This window comes from Mercenaria mercenaria, chromosome 11 (genome assembly GCF_021730395.1).
Source record: "Mercenaria mercenaria strain notata chromosome 11, MADL_Memer_1, whole genome shotgun sequence".
Taxonomy (NCBI): domain Eukaryota; kingdom Metazoa; phylum Mollusca; class Bivalvia; order Venerida; family Veneridae; genus Mercenaria; species Mercenaria mercenaria.
This window is the reverse complement of record NC_069371.1, coordinates 36327118-36354045: the sequence shown is the minus strand read 5'-3', so window position 1 is coordinate 36354045 and position 26928 is coordinate 36327118. Positions and strand designations below refer to the sequence as shown.

The following is a 26928-nucleotide window of genomic DNA, read 5'->3' as shown; positions in this document are numbered from 1 at the left end:
AGGCTCTGCTAGAATTTTTGGCAGAAACTTGCTCTTATCGAAAGTGAAAAAAAAAGTAAAAGAGATCCCTATAATCGCGTCAAATCAAAACTGGTGCATCTGCGAAGGTATTGAAATCATTTCAGGCAGGTGTTGTTAAGATAAGTCTTCCGCCTCAAGTTGCAAAGCCATAAAACTGAGTACCAAAAATATGTACGGTTATCGCTTCAAAAGCTGCAAACAAAATTTTTATCAAACATGATGCAACATGCTCAGTGGCTTTTATGATGGTAGATAACCGAGACAAGAAGAAAATAGCAGAAATACATCAAAATGAATTATAAAATGACAAATGAGTATTTTGACATATAATTATGAAATATTTTTAAAGGGCATTGACAGAAGATTTTGGAGATAGACCTTAACTGAAAAATAAGTGCAATTAAATGAAAGTAGTCAAGCTGTGTAAGTGGCATGGTTTGAAGTTTTTGTCAGTGATCGTAAAAAATACAGATGTTTTGTGCATATAGATAATGTAGGTGAACAATTAAATAAATAGGTTCCATGTACTTAAAGGCGTACGCTAGAATTTTCCCAATAATAGAATTTTTTCAAACTTAGGATATTAAAGAACATGCAATCATCTAAGAAACAAAAATATGCAATAAAAGTCATAGGTCACCAGTATTAAAAAAGAGTTATCTGCCCTTGAAAATGGCATTTTTGTGGAAAACGACATTTTCAAGGGCAGATAACCCTTTTTCAATACCACAGTGACTATGATTTATATTGCATATGTTTGTTTCTTAGATGATTGTCCTTCAATATCCAAAGTGTGAAGAAATTCTATTATTGGGAAAAATTTCGCCCAAAATTCTAGCGTAAGCCTTTAAGAATGAATGCAAGGTGCCTCTGTAGTCGGTTTTAAACCTTACTTCAGGTGTAAAATCTTTCATGTTAGGAGCTGGCTTACAGAAGGTTGGTGGTTCTACCCAGGCTGCCAACTCTCAAGAGGTGCACCAGGGGTCTTCCTCCACCAACACAAGTTTGAAAGTTGCCATATAAATTACAGTTGTGTTTGGTGTACAAAAATGGAATATATTGTCACTATTTTGTCTTTTGACATAATTATCTTCACACTCAAAAACAGTTTATGATGCCCCTTCTCTAAGACTTTTTTTTTTAAATGCTTCTTCAGGCCTTGCTTTGTCTAGGAAAGAATACTGGTTAGTTATTTTACATGGCAACTAAAAATCAGAAGAAGTTTAAAAAAAATACTCCAGCATAAGAGAGATTATTATTTGGTTTGGCCTAAACACATTATTTTGAATATTATCATCAACATCTCTTTCACACTTTCACAGCTGAACAAAAATATATTAATATATGTTTAATGAGACATTTATCCCAAAACTGGATCAAAGTAAAGCTAAATATAACACTTATTTTTTAAGAAGGATGTGAAGTAGGTCATATATGGTTTAAACTATTTGTTCATCATTTTCAAAGCATCTCAGCTACTTGTCTTAGGCGAAAATTTGTCCTCTGTGTCTTGCTCATGTAGGGAAGTTGAAATATCATGCCTTAGTGTTAGGAATACAGGAAAATTGGCTAGAGTAACAGACTGAAATCCCTGTTGAAAATTATCAAGTACAATCATATCTCATTGCAATATAAACAAAAAAATGGAAGACATTGGAAGTCTTTTGAATTGCTTCACATCTGAAGCAGAAACTGTTAGATTTAAATATGGCTCATAATGTTTCATTTTGAATTGGAAAAAGTAGCAGGGGGTTTCCTATCAAAATTCTGGCAGGGAATCTGATTTTGATTTTTGTTGTTGATTATTTTTTTGAGTGCTGTATTTTGTCCAATAAATACCCATTGACAATTTCAGAAGTGTTATATTTGAAGTGCTTAGGTACTGATATTGAAACTATAATTATATATTTTAAATGATTTTGATTTTTAAAAAATTGTAAACTTATAGGAAAAAGAACATTTCTTTGTTCAGATGAAAATATAAGTGAACTTACAAAGTTAATATGTTGAGATGTCAGAAAATAAATGTTTTCAATTTGATAAGTGGACAAACATTTGAGTAAACAACAGTTGTAAGTTTGAGTGTTTACTAGAAAAGTTGGGCGTTTAAAACGATTTTACAAATATTTTCAGTAAATCATAATTATGTTCTTAATTTTGACAACAGGAGGTTTAATGAAGTTTTTTCTTAAGCATAATTGATACAAAAATATTATCATTCTCAACTTTTCTATTCTTCGAAAACTTCACTACACGCAAGAATAAAGGGGTATTTATTGGACAATGTTCGGTATATTGTATACTACCTGTAAAGTTGTCTGGTCTTTATCAAACTGACACATGGTTTTAACAGCACCACCAGTAGAAGTTGTTGTTTCTGTTTTGATCAAAAGTTTAAAAGAATGATCGGAATTCCAAGTATTTTACCTTTCGGCAAAATAATTTTCGCAACAGCACTAATAAATTATAAGAATTTTTATTTGTATGTTGCCGTTTATCTCATGGTGCTCGAAATTGCAAATTTATGTATGATTATTTTAGGGAGCCTTATAATTCGCAGAAAAGGTGATAATACATTACTTGCATTTTGACGAGAGAGAATATTAATTGTCTGCGATTCATGCAGAATAGAATGCGAGATTAGTAGGATGAATGAAACATTATGAGTTATAGAGGTAGACGTTATGTTCTTTTGTTCGGAGCATTTTATGCATATCTGTAATAAAGGCGGTTTATCGGTAATAAAAACATTACTTTCTGTTACCTATTATACGTGTAGATGTAATAGTCTGTTTATTTTGAGTGCGAAAAAAATTACGTCGGAATTATTATTGGCATTTTTTTTTTTTTGTAGATAAATATAACTTTTGTTGCACAGAACTTGTCAGAGACAAAAATATGTATTTATAGGATGGATGCTATTACAAAATAATGTAGAAACAAAAGTAGTTGTTGATGAAGAAAGTTAACAAGACAAGACTAGTTTGTAAGATAGGTTTCACCCTGAGTTTATACAGTTTTTGGCAATTAAATGAGAAATATTTCATTTCTGCCGATTATTTAGCAGATCAGTTGGTCAGAGTTTCTATAAATCTTTTCGTTAAAAAAAAAAAGTAAAAAAAAATGTAAAAACTAAATAAATATTAGAATAGCCAATCTCCACTATGCCCAACCTTAACTTAAAAAGCACTGGGTCTCATATATTTACCATTGTTTAATTGCGTAAAATTCTAACATGCTTAGATTTTTTGTAAGTGAAACAAAACAAGAAGTCAACCAAATTGTATATACTGCCATAATCTACGATGATCTACAGTTTAGGTGTATCCTGGTGAGGGAACATTTTGACGCCTATTATGTCAAAAAACGTCAGTTCCCAGGTTCATTGCTATTGGATGTTATGAAGTTCTAAGTTATTTCTATCATCACATATTTTAATGAGCATTTTAGAATGAAAATAAATAATTCTTTCTTGTGTTTTACTGTCTGATTTACCATGGTTAATCATTTAAGTTCTCCGATATTTAAGCACACTTGGGCTTAGTACCTCAGTCATGTTTCAGTTCCTGGGAACAATGGTAAATCAGAGGATAAACAAAGCAAATACTTATTTGATAAACTGGGGCCTCCGTGGCCGAGTGGTTAGAGTCGTTGACTTCAAACCATTTGCCCCTCATCGATGTGGGTTCGAAACCTCATTTGGGGCGTAGAATTCTTCACGTGAGGAAGCCATCTAGCTGGCTTACGGAAGGTCGGTGGTTCTACCCAGGTGCCCGCTCATGATGAAAGTATGCACGGAGGGACACCTGGGGTCTTCCTCCACCATTAAAGCTGGAAAGTCGCCATATGACCTAAAATTGTGTCGGTGCGACGTTAAACCCAACAAAATAAAAAATAAATAAATATTTGATAAACTAAAGCATTTGACAGAAGACTTGTAAGGCTCTACAATTTTTGAGGTTTAATGGAGTTGGGGAAAAAATGAAGCAGTTGCATAAATTTAAGTCAAACCTGAGCAGAAGCATCAAAATCATTCTAAATTCTACAGGTAGAAAGGATGTTGAAATGCAAACCAGATTCATTAACTTGGTTCTTTTCCCCATCAGAGTTTAAAGTTACATTGATTTATTATTTAATTAGACTAATACTTCCTGTTTTCTAGAAAATGTATTGGCATAGGATTGCTTGCTGTTTTCAGAATTCACTAATATCTTTTCTGACAAAAGTGAAATTAAGAGAAGGACTTTCTTCAACTAAGAAGAGAGATTGAGATTTCAAGTTGCCTAAGTTTAGAAAACACCTATATATGGAAATAAACATGGGACTTTTTGTGCCTCCACCACTCAGTGGAGGGGACATATAGATTGGTCTTGTCCCTGCATCCATCCATCTGTCTGTCCCAAAAAAGTTTGTGACACGCCTAGCTCAAAAAGCATTTGATATAAATTGATCAAACCTTGCATGAGTCTTAATTATGATATGAACTTGCCCACCTCCTATTTTTCGGCTTGTTCCTCCCCCTATTTCCAGAGTTATGGCCCCTGAAATAGTGAAAAAATGCACATTTTCTCCGTTTGACGTGCCTAGCTCAAAAAGTATTTGATATAAATTGATGAAACCTTACATTAGTCTTGATCATGATATGAACTTGCGCACCTCCTATTTTTCGTGTGGCTTCGCCCCTATTTCTAGAGTTATGGCCCCTTGTGACGTGCCTAGCTCAAAAAGTATTTCATATAAATTTATGAAACCTTGTATGTCTTTATCATGATGTGACCTTGTACACTTGGCGTTCTTCTTGAGATTTTAGTGCTAGTTACGTAGTAATGGCCCTTGAAATGGCCAAAATAGTGGATTTTTTTGTTTGTTATGCTGATAGCTAAAAAAGGATATGGCCTACGTAGAATAATAAATCCTTTATATAAAATGTTTTTTGAGGCTATACCCCCCTAAGTCTGCAAACATTTGAATTATTGCCCCTTATTTGTGACAAATGTACCAGTGGGGGCACACCCTGTGTCCTACAGACACAGGCTAGGTTGAGATTGTTCCTACACATAAGTCTGCAAATTTAAGACGTCAAACTTAGGCTTTCCAGGTAAATTTTGAATGTTCACAGCTCAGTCGTATGAAAGTAACAGTGTTTTGGTATAAAAAAAAAAGAAGTTTTGTAATGGGTTATGCATGGTATAGACTAGCTCATGCAAGTATTACGGTATAGACACATACACATATGGTACAGACATGTACTAGTACTCGTACAAGTATGAGATTTCAATCTTTCTAATATCAAGTAAATTTTGCTTGAAATTTTGGACGTCTTACTGAACTAACACAGGTTTGCTAATAAAACAATCACTGACTGTATGTAGAAGATTTAGTATTTGTAGCATGGAAAAAATATATTAATGGTTGTGTGGGTTATGCAGATTGATCTGTCATGCATAGTCTTCCCTCTGTTTATGGTTACTCATCCTTTATAACAACAACCTCTTGACAACAGGCATGTTTTAATATGTCCAGCAGTGTTCGCTCAAGAGGGGTTGAACAGGATGAGAGAAATTGTATATAGTGATTTTGCTATTGAAATTGATATTTGAGTGCTATATTGGTCTATAATTCTATGCATTGAAATGAATATTATTTGATTGTTAAGAAATGACTTATCAGTTTGCACAACCTATATGGTTATGAGATTGACCTACCTCTGTATTAAAAATATATATATTTATGTACTTTATCATTTATAGCAGATTTGTTTCATTTTATTTGGATATACTGACAGAAATTCTATCTCATTTTTAGCTAACATAAGCATAAAATGGGCTTTTAGGATCAGTACATGTCTGTCGTCCGTTTGTCAACCAGAATTTTCTTTAAAGAACACCACTTCCTGAACAACTAAGTCAGTTTCAACCAAACTTAATAGGGGTGTTTCTTGTGTGGTCCTCTTTTAGATTCCTTCAAATCTAGGTCATCCATGAAGAAATCTGGTAGTAATTGCAACCAAAAGGAAAACTTTAAAAGATATTTCCCTCAGAAACTGCTTGCCCAATTTCACATTCTACTTACTTCCTTAGGTCATTGTGCTATCTTAAAAACATGGCTTCCATGGCATGTTTTCCTTGTATAGCTAATGGAAACTATCAGAAGCTTCTCTGGATGCCTACCAAAAACAATCCTTCAGATCATTCCACTTTATTAAAACCTTTGGTGCCAGAGTGAGGGATGAGAAAGTGTTTAATTTTCACTGATTCAGTTAACGCAGGTCTTTGGATAACCTGTGCTGAGATTGTTTAAAGTATTCTGATTCATTAAAAAAAATGACCTCCATGCTTAAAGTAGAAAAGCCTTCAGACGCCACCTTTTTAAAACCTCTTGTCTGATTTTGAAATAATTCACAGAAATGTTGCTGGTTGACTCTCCACCAGATGTGTTAAAGCCATCTCGATCTGAAAAAAAAAAAAAACAACATGGCTGCAAGTCGGGGATTGTGGGCAAATTTTTCCCTATGTGGTTCTATGGAAAACTTTGAAAGTCTTCTCCTCTGACCCTGCAGGCCAGTTTTCATAATAATTCAGCAGAAATGTTTCTTGGATAACTCTCTCCAAAAATTGCTAGCTGTTTTAGCTGTGAAACTTAGGTGAGCGATCTAGGACCATTATGACCCTTTTGATTATTCACGGTTTTTGCCCATAACTGATTAAAAAATTTTATAGGTGAAAAACTTAGAAATACTGAAAACAAAATCTCACGAAGTGCAGGCATGTGAAAAAGAATATTGAAGTTACAGGTGTAGTCGCGGAACAAAATTATCTCTTCTTAAGGAAGCAAAAATTCATTGAATCTGCATCTATTTTGTTGACTAAAATAACATTGGTTGGGCAAATATGCTTGCTTATGCAGAAAAACTACCCAAAATTTACTGCATCTTCAAACTGAACTATACCATAAGAATTTGTAAAAATCAAGTAAAAAGTCATTAATCTGAACTGCATCTTTAGCCTTTAGCCTGCTGGCGACAAGTGATTCTGCCTTTGCGACCAGAGGACCAAGGTCAGCCTGCACGTCTGTGCATGCTGATCATGGTCTGCCGGTTCGCTATTCAGTCAGCAAATTTTCAGTGAACACCCCTTTGAGAAATAAGTGGTACTGCCCAAATTGAATAATGGACCAGTCCATTTTAGAAATTTAGCAGGCTAAGGGTTAGGTTGGAAACATGTTCAGCATTGCTTTGAAGCAAGATAGTATGGCTTCTTGTATGAACTTCATTCCATCAGCACTGAGTGTACAAAATATTACATTCATTCTATACTTAGTTTGTAGAGGTAAAAGACATTAACTAGTGATCTTGTACTGATTTTCGGACATTTTAATCGTGTTTTCTTTTCTTTCATTGCAGTTGATTGTGGGAGCAATTCTGATTCGGGACCGAATTCTCCACCAGGTGGCGTTCATCCAGCTCTGTCTAACGGAAATCTAAAAGAGGTATGTGCGGCAAAGAAAACAAGTCTGTAAAATTGTGCTATCACTCAGCAAAAATGGTTCAGCACAATTTAACCTTTAGCCTGCTGGCGGCAACTGATCTTGCCTTTGTGACCAGTGCAGACCAGGCTGATCATGGTCTGCACTGTTTGCTATTCAGTCAGTAAATTTTCAGTAAGCATCCCTTCAAATGGCAAATGGTACTGCCCAAATTGAATGATGGACCAGTCCATTATAGAAATTCAGCAGGGTAAAGGTTAAGTAATGCAATATAGTCATTGTATCCAGTGTTCCTGGATTATGTGACTTCTGTCTTTTTGGCCACAACTTCCCTACATGAATGAGAGTTGGACAGCTGCTGCTCAATTCATGGTCCTCTGCTCTTCCTACAACACTGATAGGGCAGGAATATCTTCTGTTGGTGCATGGCTTTTCTGAAAAATGATTATCTTGGGAGAGCTCTATTGGAAGAACTCCAGTCCAGTTTGTAAGTCTTGATATGTAGAAGTCCCAATGTATAATGTTCTACTTGACGTTATGTATTTCGTCAAAAAAGAGAGTTTGCCCAAAAAGTTGTTCGTCATCCACTACTGATTCTTGATTTACTCTTGGTAGTGTGAATTTTAGTAATGTTGAAAACTTCACCAATCCTTTACCCTCGCCCGCAACCCCCCTCCCCACCCACCCACCCCAAAAAAAATAAATATTAAAAGCTTGATTTAGTGTACTAATTTAATTTCTTATATTGTGTAGAATAAAAAAAGACCAGTTATTTATGTTTATATTCTATTTAGATCGGATTGTCATGTTTCACAGTGGTTGGTTTAATATTCATGATATTTATATGACAACTCATCACTCCATAAATAACCCAGGATTTTGTATGAATATTTTATGAAATTCGAAAAAGCAGTTGCCATAGATTTAATTACTGATTCCCAGTAAGCATTCAGGATCTCAATTTAATCATGATTTCCCCAAGTAGGATTATCGGACAGATTTAGAAACTGTTTTTATTGAAACAATTTTTTTTTTTAAGTTTGGCACGAAGTTTTTTTGAAGTGTACTTTTACTAGCCTTTGAACAAAAAAGAATGGGTAATGTATCTGCTTGTGTTTAAATGACACTTTGGAACATGTCAAAACTGAATGGGTGTTAGTAACAAAGTTTAAGTTTGGGTTTTCAGAGGTTTTGCGACCAGTGCAGACCAAGATCAGCCTGCACGTCTGTGCAGGCTGATCATGGTCTGTACTGTTCGCTCTTCAGTCAGTAAATTTTCTGTGAACAACCCTTTAAGTAATAAATGGTGTTGCCCAAAGTGGTGTTGCCCAAATTGAATGATGGACCAGTCCATTTTAGAAATATAGCAGGGTAAAGGTTAAATAGACATGATGTGTAACTGCAACAGGAACATGGTTTTGAATGCCCCACCTCTAGACTGGAAGATTTGTTGCCGCTGACCTTCTTGCTGGGATGGTCAAATTCATTGAAAATACTTCAATACTAAATCCGTTAAATTTCAAAAACTGCACTGTCCTTTATTGAAGACAAAATTTCCAGTAAACAGGAAGATGACTGCAAGAATTAATCTTCGGGGAAATTGTCAATTTGCCCACACGTTCTCACACATGTGCTCATAACGCTTTCTAAGTAGATTACATTTTCTTTTGTTAAGTCACGTCAGTCTTCCACTGCTTAAAATACACCTTTTTCTCATTGGTAATTAACTACAGAAAAGGTCAAATATGGGAAAAAATGACACTTGATTATTTCCAGGGACTAAAATAAGTATCAGTCCTTGATAAAACTATTAAATGCAGATTTTCCTGTCATTTTGACAGTGTCTTACTTTTGGACTTTGTTTCAAAGTGCTAAAAATAGGAGATGTCAGATATTTTCAGCTCTCATTATTTTTCAAAGAGGTTTTGAAAATATCTTTTAATAATAAAGATGAGACTAAATGTTTTGTTTTTTTTTTCTCTCAGCCATGTGCCATTATTATCTTAACTCATATGCAGGAGAAAAAAAAATTCTGAAAAAAAAAACTGCTGTCAGTGCTATTGGAAAGGCTGCCTTTGTTAAAGTGCAAGATAGTCATAAATATTGTAAAACTAGATGAAGATAGTGTTACTAAAAGTTATAAGGTTACAAGGGGAAGATCACAGTATACATGTAGTTACGAAATTTTAGTCAGAAATTTGAAAGTTCTTTGAAAGCTACCAAAAATCCATTTTGACAGAAAGATTTCAGATAACTGTTTTATTGTTCTGTTTCTTCTTTTTTTTTCTTTTTTAGCTCACCTGTCACATAGTGACAAGGTGAGCTTTTGTGATCACCCTTTGTCCGTCGTCTGTGCGTCCGTCCGTGCGTCAACAATTTCTTGTCTGCACGATAGTGGTTTCATTTATGATTTTATTTTAACCAAACTTGCACACAACTTGTATCACCATAAGATCTCAGTTCCTTTCTTGAACCGGCCAGATCCCATTATGGGTTCCAGAGTTATGGCCCCTGAAAGGGCCAAATTTAGCTATTTTGACCTTGTCTGCACAATAGCAGCTTTATTTATGATTTGATTTTTACCAAACTTGCACACAACTTGTATCACCATAACATCTTGGTTCCTTTCTTGAACCGGCCAGATTCCATTATGGGTTCCAGAGTTATGGCCCCTGAAAGGGCCAAAATTAGCTATTTTGACGTTGTCTGCACAATAGCAGCTTCATTTATGATTTGATTTTTACCAAACTTGCACAGAACTTGTATCACCATAAGATCTTGGTTCCTTAGTTGAACTGGCGAGATTCCATTATGGGTTCCAGAGTTATGGCCCCTGAAAGGGCCCGAATTAGCTATTTTGACCTTGTCTGCACAATAGCAGCTTCATTTATGATTTGAATTTAATCAAACTTGCACAAAACTTGTGTCACCATAAGATCTTGAGCCCACCCGCTTAGCTCAGTAGGTAAGAGCGCTGGTCTACGGATCTCGGAGTCGCAAGTTCGATCCTTGGGCGGGGCCTATGTTCTCTGTGACTATTTGATAAACGACATTGTGTCTGAAATCATTAGTCCTCCACCTCTGATTCATGTGGGGAAGCTGGCAGTTACTTGCGGAGAACAGGTTTGTACTGGTACAGAATCCAGGAATACTGGTTAGGTTAACTGCCCGCCGTTACATGACTGAAATACTGTTGAAAAACGGCGTTAAACCCAAAACAAAAAAATAAGATCTTGATTCCTTAGTTGAACTGGCCAGATCCCATAATGGGTTCCAAAGTTATGACCCCTGAAAGGGCACAATAGCAGCTTCATTTATGATTCGATTTTAACCAAACTTGCACACAACTTGTATCACCACAAGATCTTGGTTCCTTTGTTGAACTGGCCAGATTTCTTCATGGGTTCCAGAGTTATGGCCCCTTAAAGGTCCAAAATTGGCTATTTTGGCTTTTGCAGCCATATAGAGACTTCATTTATGGTTTTATTTGATACAAACTTCCAAAAAAACTTTAACAACAATAATTCTTGGATTCCATGACAAATCAGACCCAAGCGTAGGTTCAGAGTTATTTTATATCTGATTACCTCCCCTGATTGTAATCAAAATGGATTTATATCAGTAAGTACTTATAGGACTTACTTGAAATTTCATTATTGTCATTAGTTGGACTGAGCCAATCAGGGTAGATAACTATGGACTAATTTTATGTCAAATTACCTCCCCTTATTTCAAATTAAAATGGGTATATCTCTGTAACTAATGAAGATACTGATCTGAAATTTCATTTATGTCAGCAGATCTATTCGGCAGATCCTTCTTTTGTTCACTTATAATAAAAAAAAATTTCAATTACTTTCCTTTCACGTTACTATAAATAGCTTATTTTTAGTAACTTTTTTGTTATTGGCCGTAGGGAAAAACCGAGACCATTTTCTGTGGTACAACATGGATGGTACCTCCAATTTTTAAGTGTATTTTGACATATCTGTACCTTGTAAGAATTTTTTTTTCTTTTTGGTTAAATTTCTTCCCTTTGTTGTTACTGTCCTTTGGACTTAGATATTTTTTCTGAGGATCTTCTTGTCCTCAAGTGCAATGATAACAGTTGAGCGATATAGGGCCATCATGGCCCTCTTGTTTTTAAATTGTAGCAATTACAAAATTAATACTGGATTTTTTTAGAAAAAGAAGAGCAAAGACTGTACAACAAAGAATCAAAGGAAAATAAAAAAAGATACAAATTTATTTTTAATCCCTATAAATAGCATCTTTGGAATGTCAGAAGCACGATCACTGTAGGAAATAATTTGTATTCAGACTGGGAATGTATCCAGTTTGCCACGATTTATGTCTTCTGATATAACACTCTTTGCCACAAAATTTGTCTATCCCTTTTTCAGTCCCAATAAAAGAATGTACTCTTAGAGGAGAAAAGAATAACACACCAAAGTGTATTGGAAAAGTACATTTGCACTGAACATCTTTTTATTGCCAGAAAGCAGAGAACTTCATGCTGGGTACACATCGCTAGGTTTATGTCATTTTGTTGTTTTAATTTTCCAAACTTCAGAGGATGCTTCCATTTAGTAGTATTTTAAATAGTATGTTTTGTTTTGTGTAGCAGGGTGATTCAGAGAGTTTTGTGCTCTAGGCACCATGGGGGAAGGGGGTGGACATGCCTGTTTTACAAACATACCTTTTTCCTTATAAATTTCATGTTGAAAGATTCATCTTTAAGCTTTAAGTAGCCAGATAGAGCAATTTATTATACTGTAAAATTATGTTAAAAGACTCCTTATTTTCAGGAATGTTCCTACGAAAGATAAATAAATGCCATAAAATTGAAATATCTTGTGATATCTTGTAACATATAAAGTCAGATTGACACCCCATGGGTAGACACATTTAGAATCATTACATAACTTACATTTGAGCTGCACCATGAGAAAACCATCATATTGCATTTCGTCCCCTTAGCATAAAAAGTGAATAAGCCCTTCTTTAAGTCATTGCAGTTATCACCTTTTTGCACTGAGGTGACGATTTGCGACCAGCAAGGATCCAGACCAGCCTGCGCATCTGTGCAGTCTGGTCAGGATCCATGCTGTTCGCTAACAGTTTCTTTAATTGCAATAGACTTTGAAAGCGAACAGCATGGATCCTGACCAGACTGGGCGGATGTGCCGGCTGGCCTGGATTCATGCTGGTCGCAAATGCAAAATGTTGGTTTTCTCATGGTGTGGCTCATTTAATTATTTTTTTTCGGTGTCTGGAAGAAATTGATCAGAACTGCTGTCAAGGAATTAGCAAATCAAACAGTAATTACATTCCTGATGGAGATAGATTTCCAAAAATAATTCCCTCACTTGGGTGAAATACAACAAAAATTTGAAATTAATCTTCTTTCAGCTCCAAAAATAGAACAAAGAAGTAATTATCAGTGAAATCTCAAATACATTTTGCCCAGATTGCCCACGATGATAATCCAATCCTATGACTATCCAGAAATAGAAATTGTTTTTCTAAATAGGTCTGAACACTTGCGGTATTTGTTTGATTAAAATCCCATCTACAGATAACAACTCTGACAGGGGGAATCTTGTATTGAGATATTTTTGGTTTTCAGTCTGGCTGTGTAAGTTTTCAGTATCTTTCAAAAATAATTGTATTTTGTATTCTATGAACTAGGTTTTGCTTAACCCTTAGCCTGCTGCAGGCGAATTTAACAGCCTTTGCAAACAGCTTGGAACCAGATCAGACGCCGATTAAATCGGCGTCTGATCAGGTTTCAAGCTGTTTGCTACTCTGACAATATTTCTTCCAATTTTGGAGCAAATTGAATGAACTTTACAATTTTAGCAGACGACATTTCCAGCAGACGATAATTTATCTAGCATGCTAAGGTTAAAGCTCCTGACTTGTTGCATGCATTAAACAGGTTGTTTCATGTCAAAAAACTTTAAGTCTGATGACAATATATGCCTATTTAAATAATATAATAAATGAGCCGTGCCATGAGAAAACCAACATAGTGGGTTTGCGACCAGCATGGATCCAGACCAGCCTGCGCATCCGCGCAGTCTGGTCAGGATCCATGCTGTTCGCTAACAGTTTCTCCAATTCCAATAGGCTTTAAAAGCGAACAGCATGGAGCCTGACCAGACTGCGCGGATGCGCAGGCTGGTCTGGATCCATGCTGGTCGCAAACCCACTATGTTGGTTTTCCCATGGCACAGCTCAAATATTTATGGCAAATTTAATATGCAAAACCACCTAGGGATTGTATTCGGATCTGCTTGGGTCAAGGTTAATTGAAAAATGAGCTCTAGGTAGGAATGAGATACTGGGATGAAATTTGGTATATAGGAAAGGGAAGTTGGAATTGCATTTGGGGCCTATGGGATCAAGATTATTTTGAATAAAAAACAAGTTTCCAGTCAATAACTTAAGTTTGTTACCAGACTGCTTACATAGTTTATATGGAGACGTAGTGTTATGGTCGCTTATTTATAGCCTGCACATTTAAAGCCAATCTCTGACAACTGCGTCAGGAAGACTAGTGCTCTTTGGCTCAGTGATTAGAGTACTGGACTAGCACCCGAGCTACCCAGGGCCGAATCCCGCCACAGGCAGTTTGGATTTTTCATCATAAAATGCAGTTCTTTGATTTGTTGTGGCTGAAAACTGTAAGAGTAGCTTGGGATTTATTTGGAGCTGCTTAGGTCAAGGTTGCTGTAACAAAAAAAAAATAATAAGAAAAATGATTTTCGCTCAGTAACTGAGATAATGCAGTGAAAATTGATTAATATGCGGGTAGCTTATAAGGAAAAGCTCTCACTTTTCACTCTCATTTATCATAGATGTGACATAGTTTGAGACAAATCTGATTTATTTATGTCAGTAAGTTGTAGGTATGTCCATAGGGAGTTATCACCAGAATTTTAGCCGGTCAAATATTTTTTTTTTTTTGCAAAGATGGAAGAAAAGGGACATTGAGATATTACCAGGTATTTTCATCTGCATCAGTTATGGTTAATTCCTCATACATTACTAGGTCCTTTGAAGCGAACACATGTTTCTTGTCTTTTGCTACTATTATAAGATGAAAGCATAACCCCCTTTCGAAATGTTTGGTAAACTTCTTGTATTCAGGTGTATAGGTATAATAATGAGAATTTTTTTCTTTTTCAGGACACACATATACACCCGTATCTTCTATATCACACCATGGGTTATGTTAATCCAGACCTTTATACTTCACCGTCCATGCCAAACATTTCATTAGGGCGACCTCCCAGTGCGGTAAGTACCCAGTCTGTGAAAATAGACTGTGAAAAAAGATGCCAGGATTGAGCCAGTCTGAGTTTGTCTTGTGAATTTATACTTATGTAGGAGAAGGGCTGTAAACTGTATTTTCAGATGTGATATTTTCCCCTTTTATATGTCTGGGAAACAGGATTTTTTGTGGGAACACCAGCGGCAGGTGGGCAGGCAGCATCCATAAAGTTATCCGCTGTCTAACCTTAGCACTTCTTATCCAAAGATCACTAATTTAAAACTTGGATCAGAATATTTAAGGGCATAATATATGCGCCAAATTTGATAGTCAGGTTGTCCCATTGGTTCTAGAGTTATGGCCCTTGAACAAAAATTGACAAGTGTCTGCCCAAGACTTGAGCAGTTTTATCCGTTATTCTAGAGACTTGGTAAGAATGTTCATAGCCAGTCTCCGCCAAGTTTATTAAACAGCAGGATAATTGTGGTCGCTCTTGACTGAAGGACATTGGTTTTCCAAAGAATCTGAAGATTAATATGTCTGTTTAGTTACTGTGAGTACTTGAATTAAATCAGATCTACACAGACTGTTTGCCCTACAAAACCTTTACCAAGTGTGATAACCAGGCAGTCTGGATTAGTGTTTTCAGAGTTATGGCCCTTGAATTGATAAAAATTGTCAGTGTCAGCTTAATATTTACATTCGCCCTATTCTTTTCCACTGAAACTTTTGACGTTCATTTTGTGTTAACAGCAAAAGGAAAGGCGCGAAAGTTGTTGACCGCTGTTTTGACGACATCCACTTATAGTCAGGGAGAACGTTCCTTAGATGACGTCGCAGTTGTTCTTTCTGGTGAACAAAATGGCCAGGAAGCTGATTTTAATGTTAAATGCTACAAATTATATGCAATTCATAATGTTATATAGTTTACAAATGGAGAGGAAATATAATGTTAATATAGGAAATGAAACTATTTTTTTCGGTGTTCATGCGAAATGAACGACAGAATAGGATCGGCAAATTAAACATGAATCGGTAGCGCGATTCATGAATTTGCCGATCCTATTCTGTCGTTCATTTCGCATGAACACTGAAAAAAATCATTTCATTTCTTAAGTAACAAGAGTATTTCCTCTTTGATCTCAACAGCACTTAATCAGAATGTCTGTGTCTATAAGTTCAAGGTCGGGTTTAATAACCAGCCAGTTTTGAGAAGGATTTCCAGACTTACGGCCCTTTAATTTGTCAGAATTTCGAAAATTGACTTAAGTAGAGTTCTTCTAAAGACAATATATATTTGATGTGATGGGTGTATATTTTGACAGCTTGGCACTCTTGTTTATTTGTATGACAGTTATAGGATGATATTATTTGTGCAGGTTATTCACCCTTGTCAGCAAAGGGGACAACACCTATGAAAAATGGTGAAGAATTTTGAAATTTGCTACTAAAATTCAACTAAGCAGAATTATAAAATAGTTCTTTCAAATAATATGGCTTAAGATATTCACAAATTTTTTTAGCTCAAGGTGAGCTTTTGTGATCGCCCGGTGTCCGTCGTCAGTCGTCCGTCCGTCGTCTGTCGTCAACAATTTGACTGTTAACACTCTAGAGGTCACAATTTTGGCCTAATCTAAATGAAACTTGGTCAGAATGTTACCCTAAATAAAATCTTTGACAAATTCGATTTTGGGTCACCTGGGGTCAAAAACAGGTCACCAGGTCAAATCAAAGGAAAAGCTTGTTAAACACTCTAGAGGTCACAATTTTGACCCAATCTTAATGAAACTTGGTCAGAATGTTACCCTCAATAAAATCTTGGACAAGTTCAATATTGGGTCATCTGGGGTTAAAAACTAGGTCACCAGGTCAAATCAAAGGAAAAGCTTGTTAACACTCTAGAGGTCACAATTTTGGCCCAATCTTAATGAAACTTGGTCAGAATGTTACCCTAAATAAAATCTTGGATGATTTCGATCTTGGATTATCTGGGGTCAAAAACTAGGTCACCAGGTCAAATCAAAGGAAAAGCTTGTTAACACTGTAGAGGCCACATTTATGGCTGTATCTTCATGAAACTTGGTAAGAATGTTTATCATGATGATCTTAAAGTCCAGTTTGAATCTGGGTCATGTAGGGTCAAAAACTAGGTCACTATGTCAAATCAAAGGAAAAGCTAGTTAACACTCTAGAGGCCACATTAATGACCATATCTTAATGAAACTTGGTCAGAATGTTAATCTTGATGGTCTATAGGTCAAGTTCGAATCTGGGTCAGGTGGGGTCAAAAACTAGGTCACCAGATCAAATCAAAGTAAAAGCTTGTTAACACTTTAGGGGCCACATTTATGACTGTACCTTCATGAAACTTAGAATGTTAATCTTGATGATCTTTAGGTCGAGTTCGAATCTGGGTGATGTCTGTTCAAAATCTAGGTCACCGGGTCAGATAAAATGAAAAGTTAGTTAACACTTTAGGGGCCACATTTATGACCATATCTTAATGAAACTCCACATTTATGACCACATCTTAATGAAACTATCTTTATGATCTTTAGGTCAGTAGGTCAGGTGAGCGATATAGGGCCTTCATGGCCCTCTTGTTTTCCAAATCAAGAGATGGCACTATGCAGTACTTGTTTCTTGAATTTAAAAGTTTATGATCATGCTTATTTCTGTTATTTAGGGTGGAAATGGAACTCATTCAAATTACTCGGAGGCAGAACTGCGGGCAATGGGCGCTGCACGATTAGGGCTCCCACTGTCGAGTCAGGGACTCCAGGGTAGTGGAATGCCAGGCTATCATCCCTCATTGCCAGGTATGTTGTATATTACCCCTAGGCTGAATTCCACTGGTGAACAATATTTAACAAAAAAAAATCAAAGATTAGGCCTGTGTACTCCAGTTTTCCAGGATTCTGGAATTGATATCTACAAGCCAGAGATTTTTCGGGAATGGTCCTGATTGCACAATAGAGAGATCACAGATAATGTATTAATGTGCTGTTATTTTCGATACCTGTGCCAGTCGTACGTTCTCTATGACAATTTCATAATACTTAAAAGTCATTTCGTTCTTTACCTCTGATTTGGTGTCAGAAATCCGCAGTATAACTCTATTGAAATAACATGTTTTAGGCTTGAAAATGTAGATTTTCAGGTTGTTAGTTATTGATGGAAGCCTAGGTCTGATCCATTAATTTCCACAAAGAAATGGATTAAACTTCTCCTCATGTATATCATAATGTATCAGAGATGGAAGTTCAGTGACTTCAAACATAATACCTGTAGTCATGACATCATGGATAGTATTCACCTTGCCTGCGGATGGAATTGGTTATCTTTTAACACTTGCGGCATTTCCAACTCTGCTAAATGTGATCAAACTTACTTTTGTCCATTAAGGCAAATTTGTTAAGTACATCTTTTTTTCTCCTCATAAAACCACATCAGAACCTTTTACTAAATTTGCTACAGCCTAATTGACTGCACTCCTCATGAAAGGAACACCAGTATACTGTGTTCAATATGTGGTTAAACACAATATTTAGACACAGAATACAGTTTTTATCAAAATGTGGTAGATGCACATGTTAATATGCATTCTGTACTTGTAAAACAAAATTAGAGAGTAGAGATTTTTATTTTCACTGAACACACCTGTGGTGAAAGAATTTAGAAAAAAAATGCTATCTTAGCTAAATTAGTGCATACACGTTCATAAAACACTTGTAACATCTAATTTTGAAGTACAAATTGTGTCCCATTCTATTAATTAGATTAATTTTAGTAGAGGCTTATTATGTATAGGGATTTACTAGATATTTACATACATATATTTATTATGTAGATGCATACATATAATATTTACTACATATACACATTCACATTTACCACACATATGCATATAACATACACATTAATTTACATACACATTTACCACACGTGTGTATACATGTACTCATACACATGTTGGAATTTGAACCTTGCTGTTGGCTAAAAACAGATTTAGACATACACACAAGTAGGACATTTATGCCGCGCCATGAGAAAACCAACATAGTGGGTTTGCGACCAGCATGGATCCAGACCAGTCTGCGCATCCGCGCAGTCTGGTCAGGCTCCATGCTGTTCGCTTTTAAAGCCTAATGGAATTGGAGAAACTGTTAGCGAACAGCATGGATCCTGACCAGACTGCACGGATGCGCAGGCTGGTCTGGATCCATGCTGGTCGCAAACCCACTATGTTGGTTTTCTGATGGCACGGCTCATTTATGTAAGTGGAGAATATTTATCTGTAAAATTTATGGACTCTTTGGGCAAGTGGTTACGGTCGTCCTTTTAAAATAACTTGCTCCTCGCTGATGTGGCTTCGAGCCTTACTTCGGGTATTGAATTTTTGATGTGAGGAAGCCATCCAGCTGGCTTATGGAAGGTTGGTGGTTCTACCCAGGTACCCGCTTGTTATAAAATAATGCATGGAGGGGCATCTGGGGTCTTCACCATTAAAGCTGGGAAGTTGCCATTTGACCTATAATTGTGTCGGTGTGAGGTTTAACCCAACAAAGCCTTAAACAGATTATCAATAATATTAATTTTTTTTATTCTCACTTAAGGCCTTCTGCTTCCTTTTCAAAGTAACTGAAAAATATGTGATAAAAATAGACACAAAGAAAGATAGACAGCTTGAATATTTTTATCATTTTTGTAGTACATATTTAACAGGTTTTCCACATGTTTATTATTGCAGCAATAGATGGTGAATATGCGTCACCCTCAGACACCTCAGCTCGATCCATGATGGCAGCCCAGCTAAAGGCTATAGAAGAAGCCCGGGCCTCAGGGACCAAGCCCTCGCCCCTTGCAGGGCCTCCCTATCCCACACCAACCAGTACACAGTCATCATCAGAAAGCCACCAAGCCAGAATTCATAGGTAATCTTGTAAATTGTTTCATCTTTGTTGTAAAACATTTACATTTTGCCTCCATGTCAAAGTGGTTAAGGTTGTTGACCTCGTAGCACTTAGCTCTCAGTATCCTAGTTGAGTCTGTTTCGAGTAACCGTTGAGAAAGCTATCCAGCATGCCTACTTAAGATCTCTGGTTCTACCTGCCCCTGAAATGTTTCAGAAAAAGTCTTGAAACTCACAGTCTGCATCCAGTCAAGTTGGTCCCATATTGGGGTTAATCAAAATTTTAAATTTTCTAAAATATCTTGAATAGTGAATTTATCACCAAAATGTGAGTTTGTTAGGGTATTCTTCCATTGTAATTTTACGTCCTGTTTTTTTTTGGACATAAAAAGTTTTAGAATATAAATTTTGGTATGATATGTTTAGAAAGATATATCTTTTGAACAAGATTTGAAGTTCAGAATTATGCATAGGGAAAAATACATTAATTTTTCTGCCATATAAGGTATATTATTAAAGGAACGCTAAGATCTTATTACCGTCCCTGGAAATGTTCAGATTGAAGAATAACTGATTTCTGGCGCTTTCAAAATATGGCCACAATCCACAAAATATGCTGTTTAAATTTCAGACATCGACCATTAGGACGAACTCAATCAGCGCCATTACCGATAGGTCATCCTTTCATCCAACAGAATCTTTTGTTACAACAACAGCAGCAAAGGGCTGGGGTCGCGGGGCCGGGTATTGAGCATGACCCAGAACAGATCCTCAAAGATAAGTTCCTTGTTAAACAACATATACGACAAACTGTGTTGCAACGGACCAGTAGTAAAACACATATGGAGAATGTAGACGAAGAGACAGAGGCAAAACTAGCACAGGTAATAAAACAACACACTAGGGCTTCATGGAACTACAAAAAATACAATGAGACAAAGCAGAAATAGATTAGATAGGTAGCGATGATATATGACTGTTATTTCATTTTTCCAGAAATTATTACAGAAGTTTTGAACGCAATTGCAATATTTTATGGGTTTTGTTCTGTTCACAGGAGATGAAAGAAGCTCATGAAGCAGACGATAATGATGTGGTTGTTGTCAAGGAAACCAAGATGGATGACAGTCGGTCAGAAATTTCAAATAAATTAACTCGCCGTGAAAGTGAACACCTTTTGGCGGTATCAAAGCCAAGACATAAAGGTCATCATCGTCCCCTAGCCAGAACCCAATCTAGTCCCCTGGTAACGTTCTCAATGCCACCCCAGACGCAAGAAGTAGGCCCTGTCAAATACAGCTTTACCACTGGTAAGTTTGCGTAATTGTTATCTTATGTCAATTTTTGTGCGCCCCCACCCCCACAAATTTTTGGAAAAGTGGGGCATACCCCTTGATTTGCCCTTGTCTGTCTGAATTCTTAAAAATTATTTGCCCTTGAGTCATCAGACCTCTCAGGATTGTTATTCAGCATGTGAAGTTGTGCAGTGCACCTTGTGTTTAAGTTGGGATTTCACTTAGCCGGAACAGAGTTATGACCCTTGACAGTCAAAAATATGTATACAGTGACATGAGTTGTATCCCAAGGACACATATCTAGTATTTTAAAAATAAAGTCGTCACTAGTTACCTACATAGGTGATTTCTCCAGAAGGGTGTTGGCAACTTTATTTGGAGGATACTGCTAGATAGAGAGTATGTTCCATTTCCAGAGGTATCCCTTGTTCTTAAGCATGGTAGGTGCATATCAACTGTACTAACTGTGAGCAATTTTAACTGAAGGAAAATTGGTTAAACTTAGACCACTGATTTAATGGTCTGTGTTGTTAATAAAAAAAAAATGTCTCTTTCCAAGTTTTTGACTCAACTTGTTGCTTTTGCAAGACATCTTTTAAACATTCTCATAGAAATACAGAACTTTTCCATTTCCATACTGCCTCGCTCCCACCACCCACCTCTTTCACCCATGGTTGTTTGGAGTGCAAGTCACATGGCAGCCATACTTTACACCTACATTGACAGTCACAGCCTGCACCTACATTGACAGTCACACCCAAACTCTATGAATATTTGATTAATTTTTTTTAATTATATTTTGCATTTCTGAAGAAAATTTCACAAGAAAAGACTAAATGTGAAAGATGAATCTATTTGAACTTTGTCATGTCTCGCTGAAATAAGAAACTTTAGACACAATTCCTCATAGTGAATTTTTCTATTATATTAAACTGTTTAGAATTTAATAAAGTAACAAAGAAACGTGAAATGTATTAGAAAAAGCTGTGTAGTAGAACGTGTGAAGTTAATAAGAAAAAGCTTTGTAGTGAAATAATATGTTTTTCATGAAATTGATTTTAATTTTCAAGTAAAATGTTTTAGGAGTGTCGAAGGCATTAGTGAGATTTTTAGCCCACCATCATCAGATGGTGGGCTATTCAAATCACTCTGCGTCCGTGGTCCGGCGTCCTTCCGTCCGTCCGTCCGTCCGTCCGTCCTTCCGTTAACAATTTCTCGTTGTCGCATCTCCTCAGAAACTACCAGGGGGATTTTGACCAAACTTTGTCAGAATAATGTATTGTTGGTACCCTAGTTGTGTCCCCCTGATAATCAGACTGGTTCAACAATTTTTTAGTAAGTTATGGCCCTTTGTTTATTTCTATAATTTACATAGATTTATATAGGGAAAAACTTTAAAAATCTTCTTGTCCAAAACCACAGAGCCTAGGGCTTTGATATTTCGTATGAAGCATCATCTAGTGGTCCTCTACCAAGAAGATTCAAATTATTTCCCATGGGTCTAATATGGCCCCGCCCCGGGGGTCACATGGTTTATATAGACTTATATAGGGAAAAACTTTGAAAAACCTCTTGTCCAAAACCACAGGGCCTAGGGCTTTGATATTTTGTATGTGACATCATCTAGTGGTCTTCTACTAAGTTTGTTCAAATTATCCCCCTAGGGTCAAATATGGCCCCGCCCCGGGGGTCACATGGTTTACATAGACTTATATAGGGAAAAACTTTGAAAATCTTCTTGTCCAAACCACAAAGCCTAGGGCTTTGATATTTGTAATTAGCACCATCTAGTGGTTCTCTACCAAGTTTGTTAAAATTATCCCCCTAGGGTCAAATATGGCCCCGCCCTGGGGGTCACATGGTTCATATAGACATATATTAGGGAAAAGCTTTTAAAAACTTCTTGTCAATAACCTACAACATTCAAATTTGGACCACATGTATGGTTTTGAGTGGCAAGATGAACCTTGACATGAGTTGACCTTGATTTTGACCTAGTGACCTACTTTCACATTTCTCAAGCTACAGCCTTCAAATTTGGACCACATGCATGGTTTTGTGTACCGAAACAAACTTTGACCTTTACATTGACCTAGTGACCTACTTTTACATTTTTGAAGGTACAGGCTTCAAATTTGGACCACATGCATAGTTCTGTATTTCGAAATAAAATTTGACCTTGATTTTGATCTAGTGACCTACTTTCACATTTCTCAAGCTACAGCCTTCAAATTTGGACCACTTGCATAGTCTTGTGTACCGAAATGAACTTTGACCTTAAGATTGACCTAGTGACCTACTTTCACATTTCTGTAGCTACAGGCTTCAAATTTAGACCACATGCATAGGATTGTGTACCAAAACAAACTTTGACCTTGACATTGACCTAGTGACCTACTTTCACGTTTTTGAAGATACAGGCTTCAAATTTGGACCACATGCATAGATTTGTGTTGTGAAGTGAAATTTGACCTTGATTTTGACCTAGTGACCTACTTTCACATTTCTCAAGCTACAGCCTTCAAATTTGGACCACTTGCATAGTTTTGTGTATCAAAATAAACTTTGACCTTAAGATTGACCTAGTGACCTACTTTCAAATTTCTCAAACTACAGCCTTCAAACTTGATGCACATGCATAGTTTTGTGTACAAAGAACTTTGTCCTTGAAATTGATCTAGTGACCTACTTTCACATTTCTCAAGCTACATCTTTTGAATTTGGACCACATGCACAATGTTGTGTACGGAAATGAAATTTGACCTTGAGCTAGTCGTTAAGTCTTGAAATTTGGAACACTCAAAAATGGCACATTGGTGGGCGCCAAGATCACTCTGTGATCTCTTGTTTTTTCATACCATGAGATGAATGTAAAAAGTAAATTATTATTGAAGTGGGCATAGGATCATGAAAGTTGATAGGGAAGTTGGTCATGGCAGTTTGGGAGGTTGGTTATGGCCGCGTCATACCAATGACGTGAAAAATGGTACCAGTAGCTCCCTTGCTTGGTGCTTAGCATTAAAAAGGAAACTGGCTTCTCTCATGGATTCCATCAGGAATGGGGTGTTTAGAGTGATCAATATAAGTTGTTGAACTTGCTCCACAATTGACCTAAAATAAATTAGTATAAACTATAAATATCTTTAAATGGACCTTACTTTCTGCTATGCTGCTACATTTTATGATGTCCAGGGCCTGTTAAACTAACTGCCGGTTAAGTTTTTATTAAAAGTATTAGTCTTTGTGGGAAATACTAGTATGGTGGTTTGACTTTACCGTAAAGATATTTAAGTGCTCATAATCCTTAACTCATAACTTTGTTTTTCGAAGTCTTCTAAAATGTTGAAATATATCCCTAAAAGTTAATCGACTGTTAGTTTAATCGCCTGTTAAAGTTTCGAACAACTGGGTCCAGGTTACAGATATGGATATCGTGTTATTTTAGCATGATATAATATATTCGGAATCACTATTCAGTGAAGTGTGTTGCATGAAATGAATTTGAAGCCGTTTCGAATACATAAATTATAATGGAAGGGTACCCTGGTAGTAATTATGTCTCCCCCCATAGGTGGGGGAGACATATTGTTTTTGCCTTCGCCATCTGTCCACCCTTCGTCGCATTAAGCTTGTCCGGCTTTCACAGGTCAAACTGCTGGCTGGATTTCGACAGAACTTAAAAGGAGTGATCAATACCTACCCTAGTTGTGCGTTTCGCTGACACTTTCCACTTAGCTGCACAAAATGGCCGCCAGAGATAAAGATAGAAAAATCTTGTCCGACTTTCACAGGTCAAACTGCTGACAGGATTTCGACGAAACTTCACAGGAATAATCAGTACCTACCCTAGTTGTGCACAAAATGGCCACCAGATCTTAAAATAGAATAATCTTGTCCAGCTTTCACAGATCAAACTGTTGGACAGATTTCGATGAAACTTCATAGGAGTGATCAGTACTAAGCCTAGTTTGCATATTGCCGGCACTTTCTGCTTTGCTGCACAAAATAGCCGCCAGAGCTAAAGGTATACATAGGGGGGAGACAAAAACACCTTCTAGTTTAAAACTTGAGTTAGCGGACTGAACACCTGATTATTGGAGTACTTGCTCTGACTGATGTCTCACTCATTATGTTCAGCTTTGTGATCTTGTATCCTTGTTTAGAACAATGGAATAATAAATTTACATGATATCAGCAGATAGTGATAATTATACTGATAATGTAGGGAATAGTATGACAAGTTCTAAAAGGATACAACAGCCTAGGGAATTGGAGGCCAACGCATTGAGAGGCAACTGGCATGAGTTCTGTTATTTAATTATCATGTTTTTCCTTTGTGTCATGTTAAATACATTGAAATAGATTCTCGCTCATCTTTTATTAATTGATGTTGCCACATGCAAATTACTTCTGATAAAGTTTCATTTAAAATTGAATGCAAATTTTTTTATTTGTACTTTAAATACTGAGTAATACCATGTGCTCAGTGTTTGATTTCAAGCTTTATGGTAATTTGATGCTCTGAATTATTTAAGCCATAAAACGTCACAGTTACATGACCATAAAAATATTTTGCACATAGGTTGATAAATTTATTAATATTCTGTATCATATTTTTGCTTTACCATAACAGACTTCCTAGTGATTCATCTGTGAAATCATTTAATTTTATTTGGCATAAATATTTGAGCATTTCCTGGGTTTCAAATTTGAAAGAAGATATTTAAAGTTGAATTTTATTTGTTTGTCAAAGTTAATTTAGTGGATTAACGGAAGTATCAAATCCACTGAAGTTTATACCTCGCAGATATTACCAGTTACCAGCACAGTCAAACATATGTTTAAAAACCATGCTTGGGACTGTCAGAAAGTGGTCATTATTTGCAGGTGACCTTTATTCACAGGTTAAGTTGTCATCTTTCACTAAAATGTTTATTCTTTATGTATTTACTTCAAATGTGGAAAATCAGATGTATTTAGCTTAACTAAAAACATAAATTAATAGTGTATGTAGAGCTACATTTATAATCAAATGTCATGCAGTAACAGTTGATTATTAAAAAACTTCACGGGTGTGCAGGCTGATCTTGGTCTGCACTGGTTGCAAAGGCAGAATCACTTGCCACCAGCAGGCTAAATATTAGCACAGGTTTAATCAGGGTTTTTGCTGTCTGATTTGGGAACATAGCCTATACCCCCAATATTGGGAATTTTAACGCGTAAATGTTCCAAATTAGGAAATGTTTAGTCTCATAGGATATAGTAAGGACGTGTTTAAGCACTTTCTCATATACTTGTTTCACATTGTACAACCTCTTTAACATACTGCCATTACAAAATTGTCCATAATTTGGTCAATATTTGTGCAATTTTGATGAATTTTTTTTTTCAAAATGTAGATTGGGAATTTTTGCACTAATTTTGGGGAAAATACATACTTTTCGGCATTGGGAATATAGCCCAATAACTGCTATAAAAACAGCCGGAAAAAAACCTGTTACTATATTTACATGTGTTCCTTTGAACAGGGTTGACAGTATTCATAGTATTCATGTTTGTATATTTCAGCAATAGCATATGATACAATAATGCAGAAACACCAGTGTTCATGCGGTCATGACTCAGTACACCCCGAACATGCAGGTAGAATACACAATATCTGGTCCCGGTTACAAGAAAAAAATCTGATCTCAAATTGTGAGGTATGTATAAAGAAATAGTTAGAGCAGTTACATATTAAACCTTCGTACAATCATTTTCAGATAGAGTTTATTTAGCAATTTCATGGTTAAAGGCACTGACAGCCAGATTTTGGCTCAAAAATGACCTTTCTTAAAAATTGAAGTTTGATCGTATTATGAACATTAGAACAAGTTTTGTTTCTAAACTATCTTGAATATGCCAAATCAAGAAAAAAAAATCCTACAAGACAGAAA

General features: G+C 36.2%; 1 protein-coding gene across 3 annotated transcripts in view; it reads left to right on the top strand.

The window, feature by feature from the left end:
- Positions 1-26928, top strand: part of LOC123530884 (histone deacetylase 4-like) — an 88410-nt gene that overhangs the window by 42804 nt on the left and 18678 nt on the right. For all 3 annotated transcript variants that reach the window (XM_053517155.1, XM_053517154.1, XM_053517153.1), the window contains 7 exons: positions 7424-7509; positions 14701-14811; positions 17472-17604; positions 19536-19719; positions 20329-20581; positions 20755-21007; positions 26561-26694. In XM_053517155.1, coding sequence (XP_053373130.1) covers positions 7424-7509; positions 14701-14811; positions 17472-17604; positions 19536-19719; positions 20329-20581; positions 20755-21007; positions 26561-26694 — 1154 coding nt within the window. The remainder of the gene's footprint in view (positions 1-7423; positions 7510-14700; positions 14812-17471; positions 17605-19535; positions 19720-20328; positions 20582-20754; positions 21008-26560; positions 26695-26928) is intronic.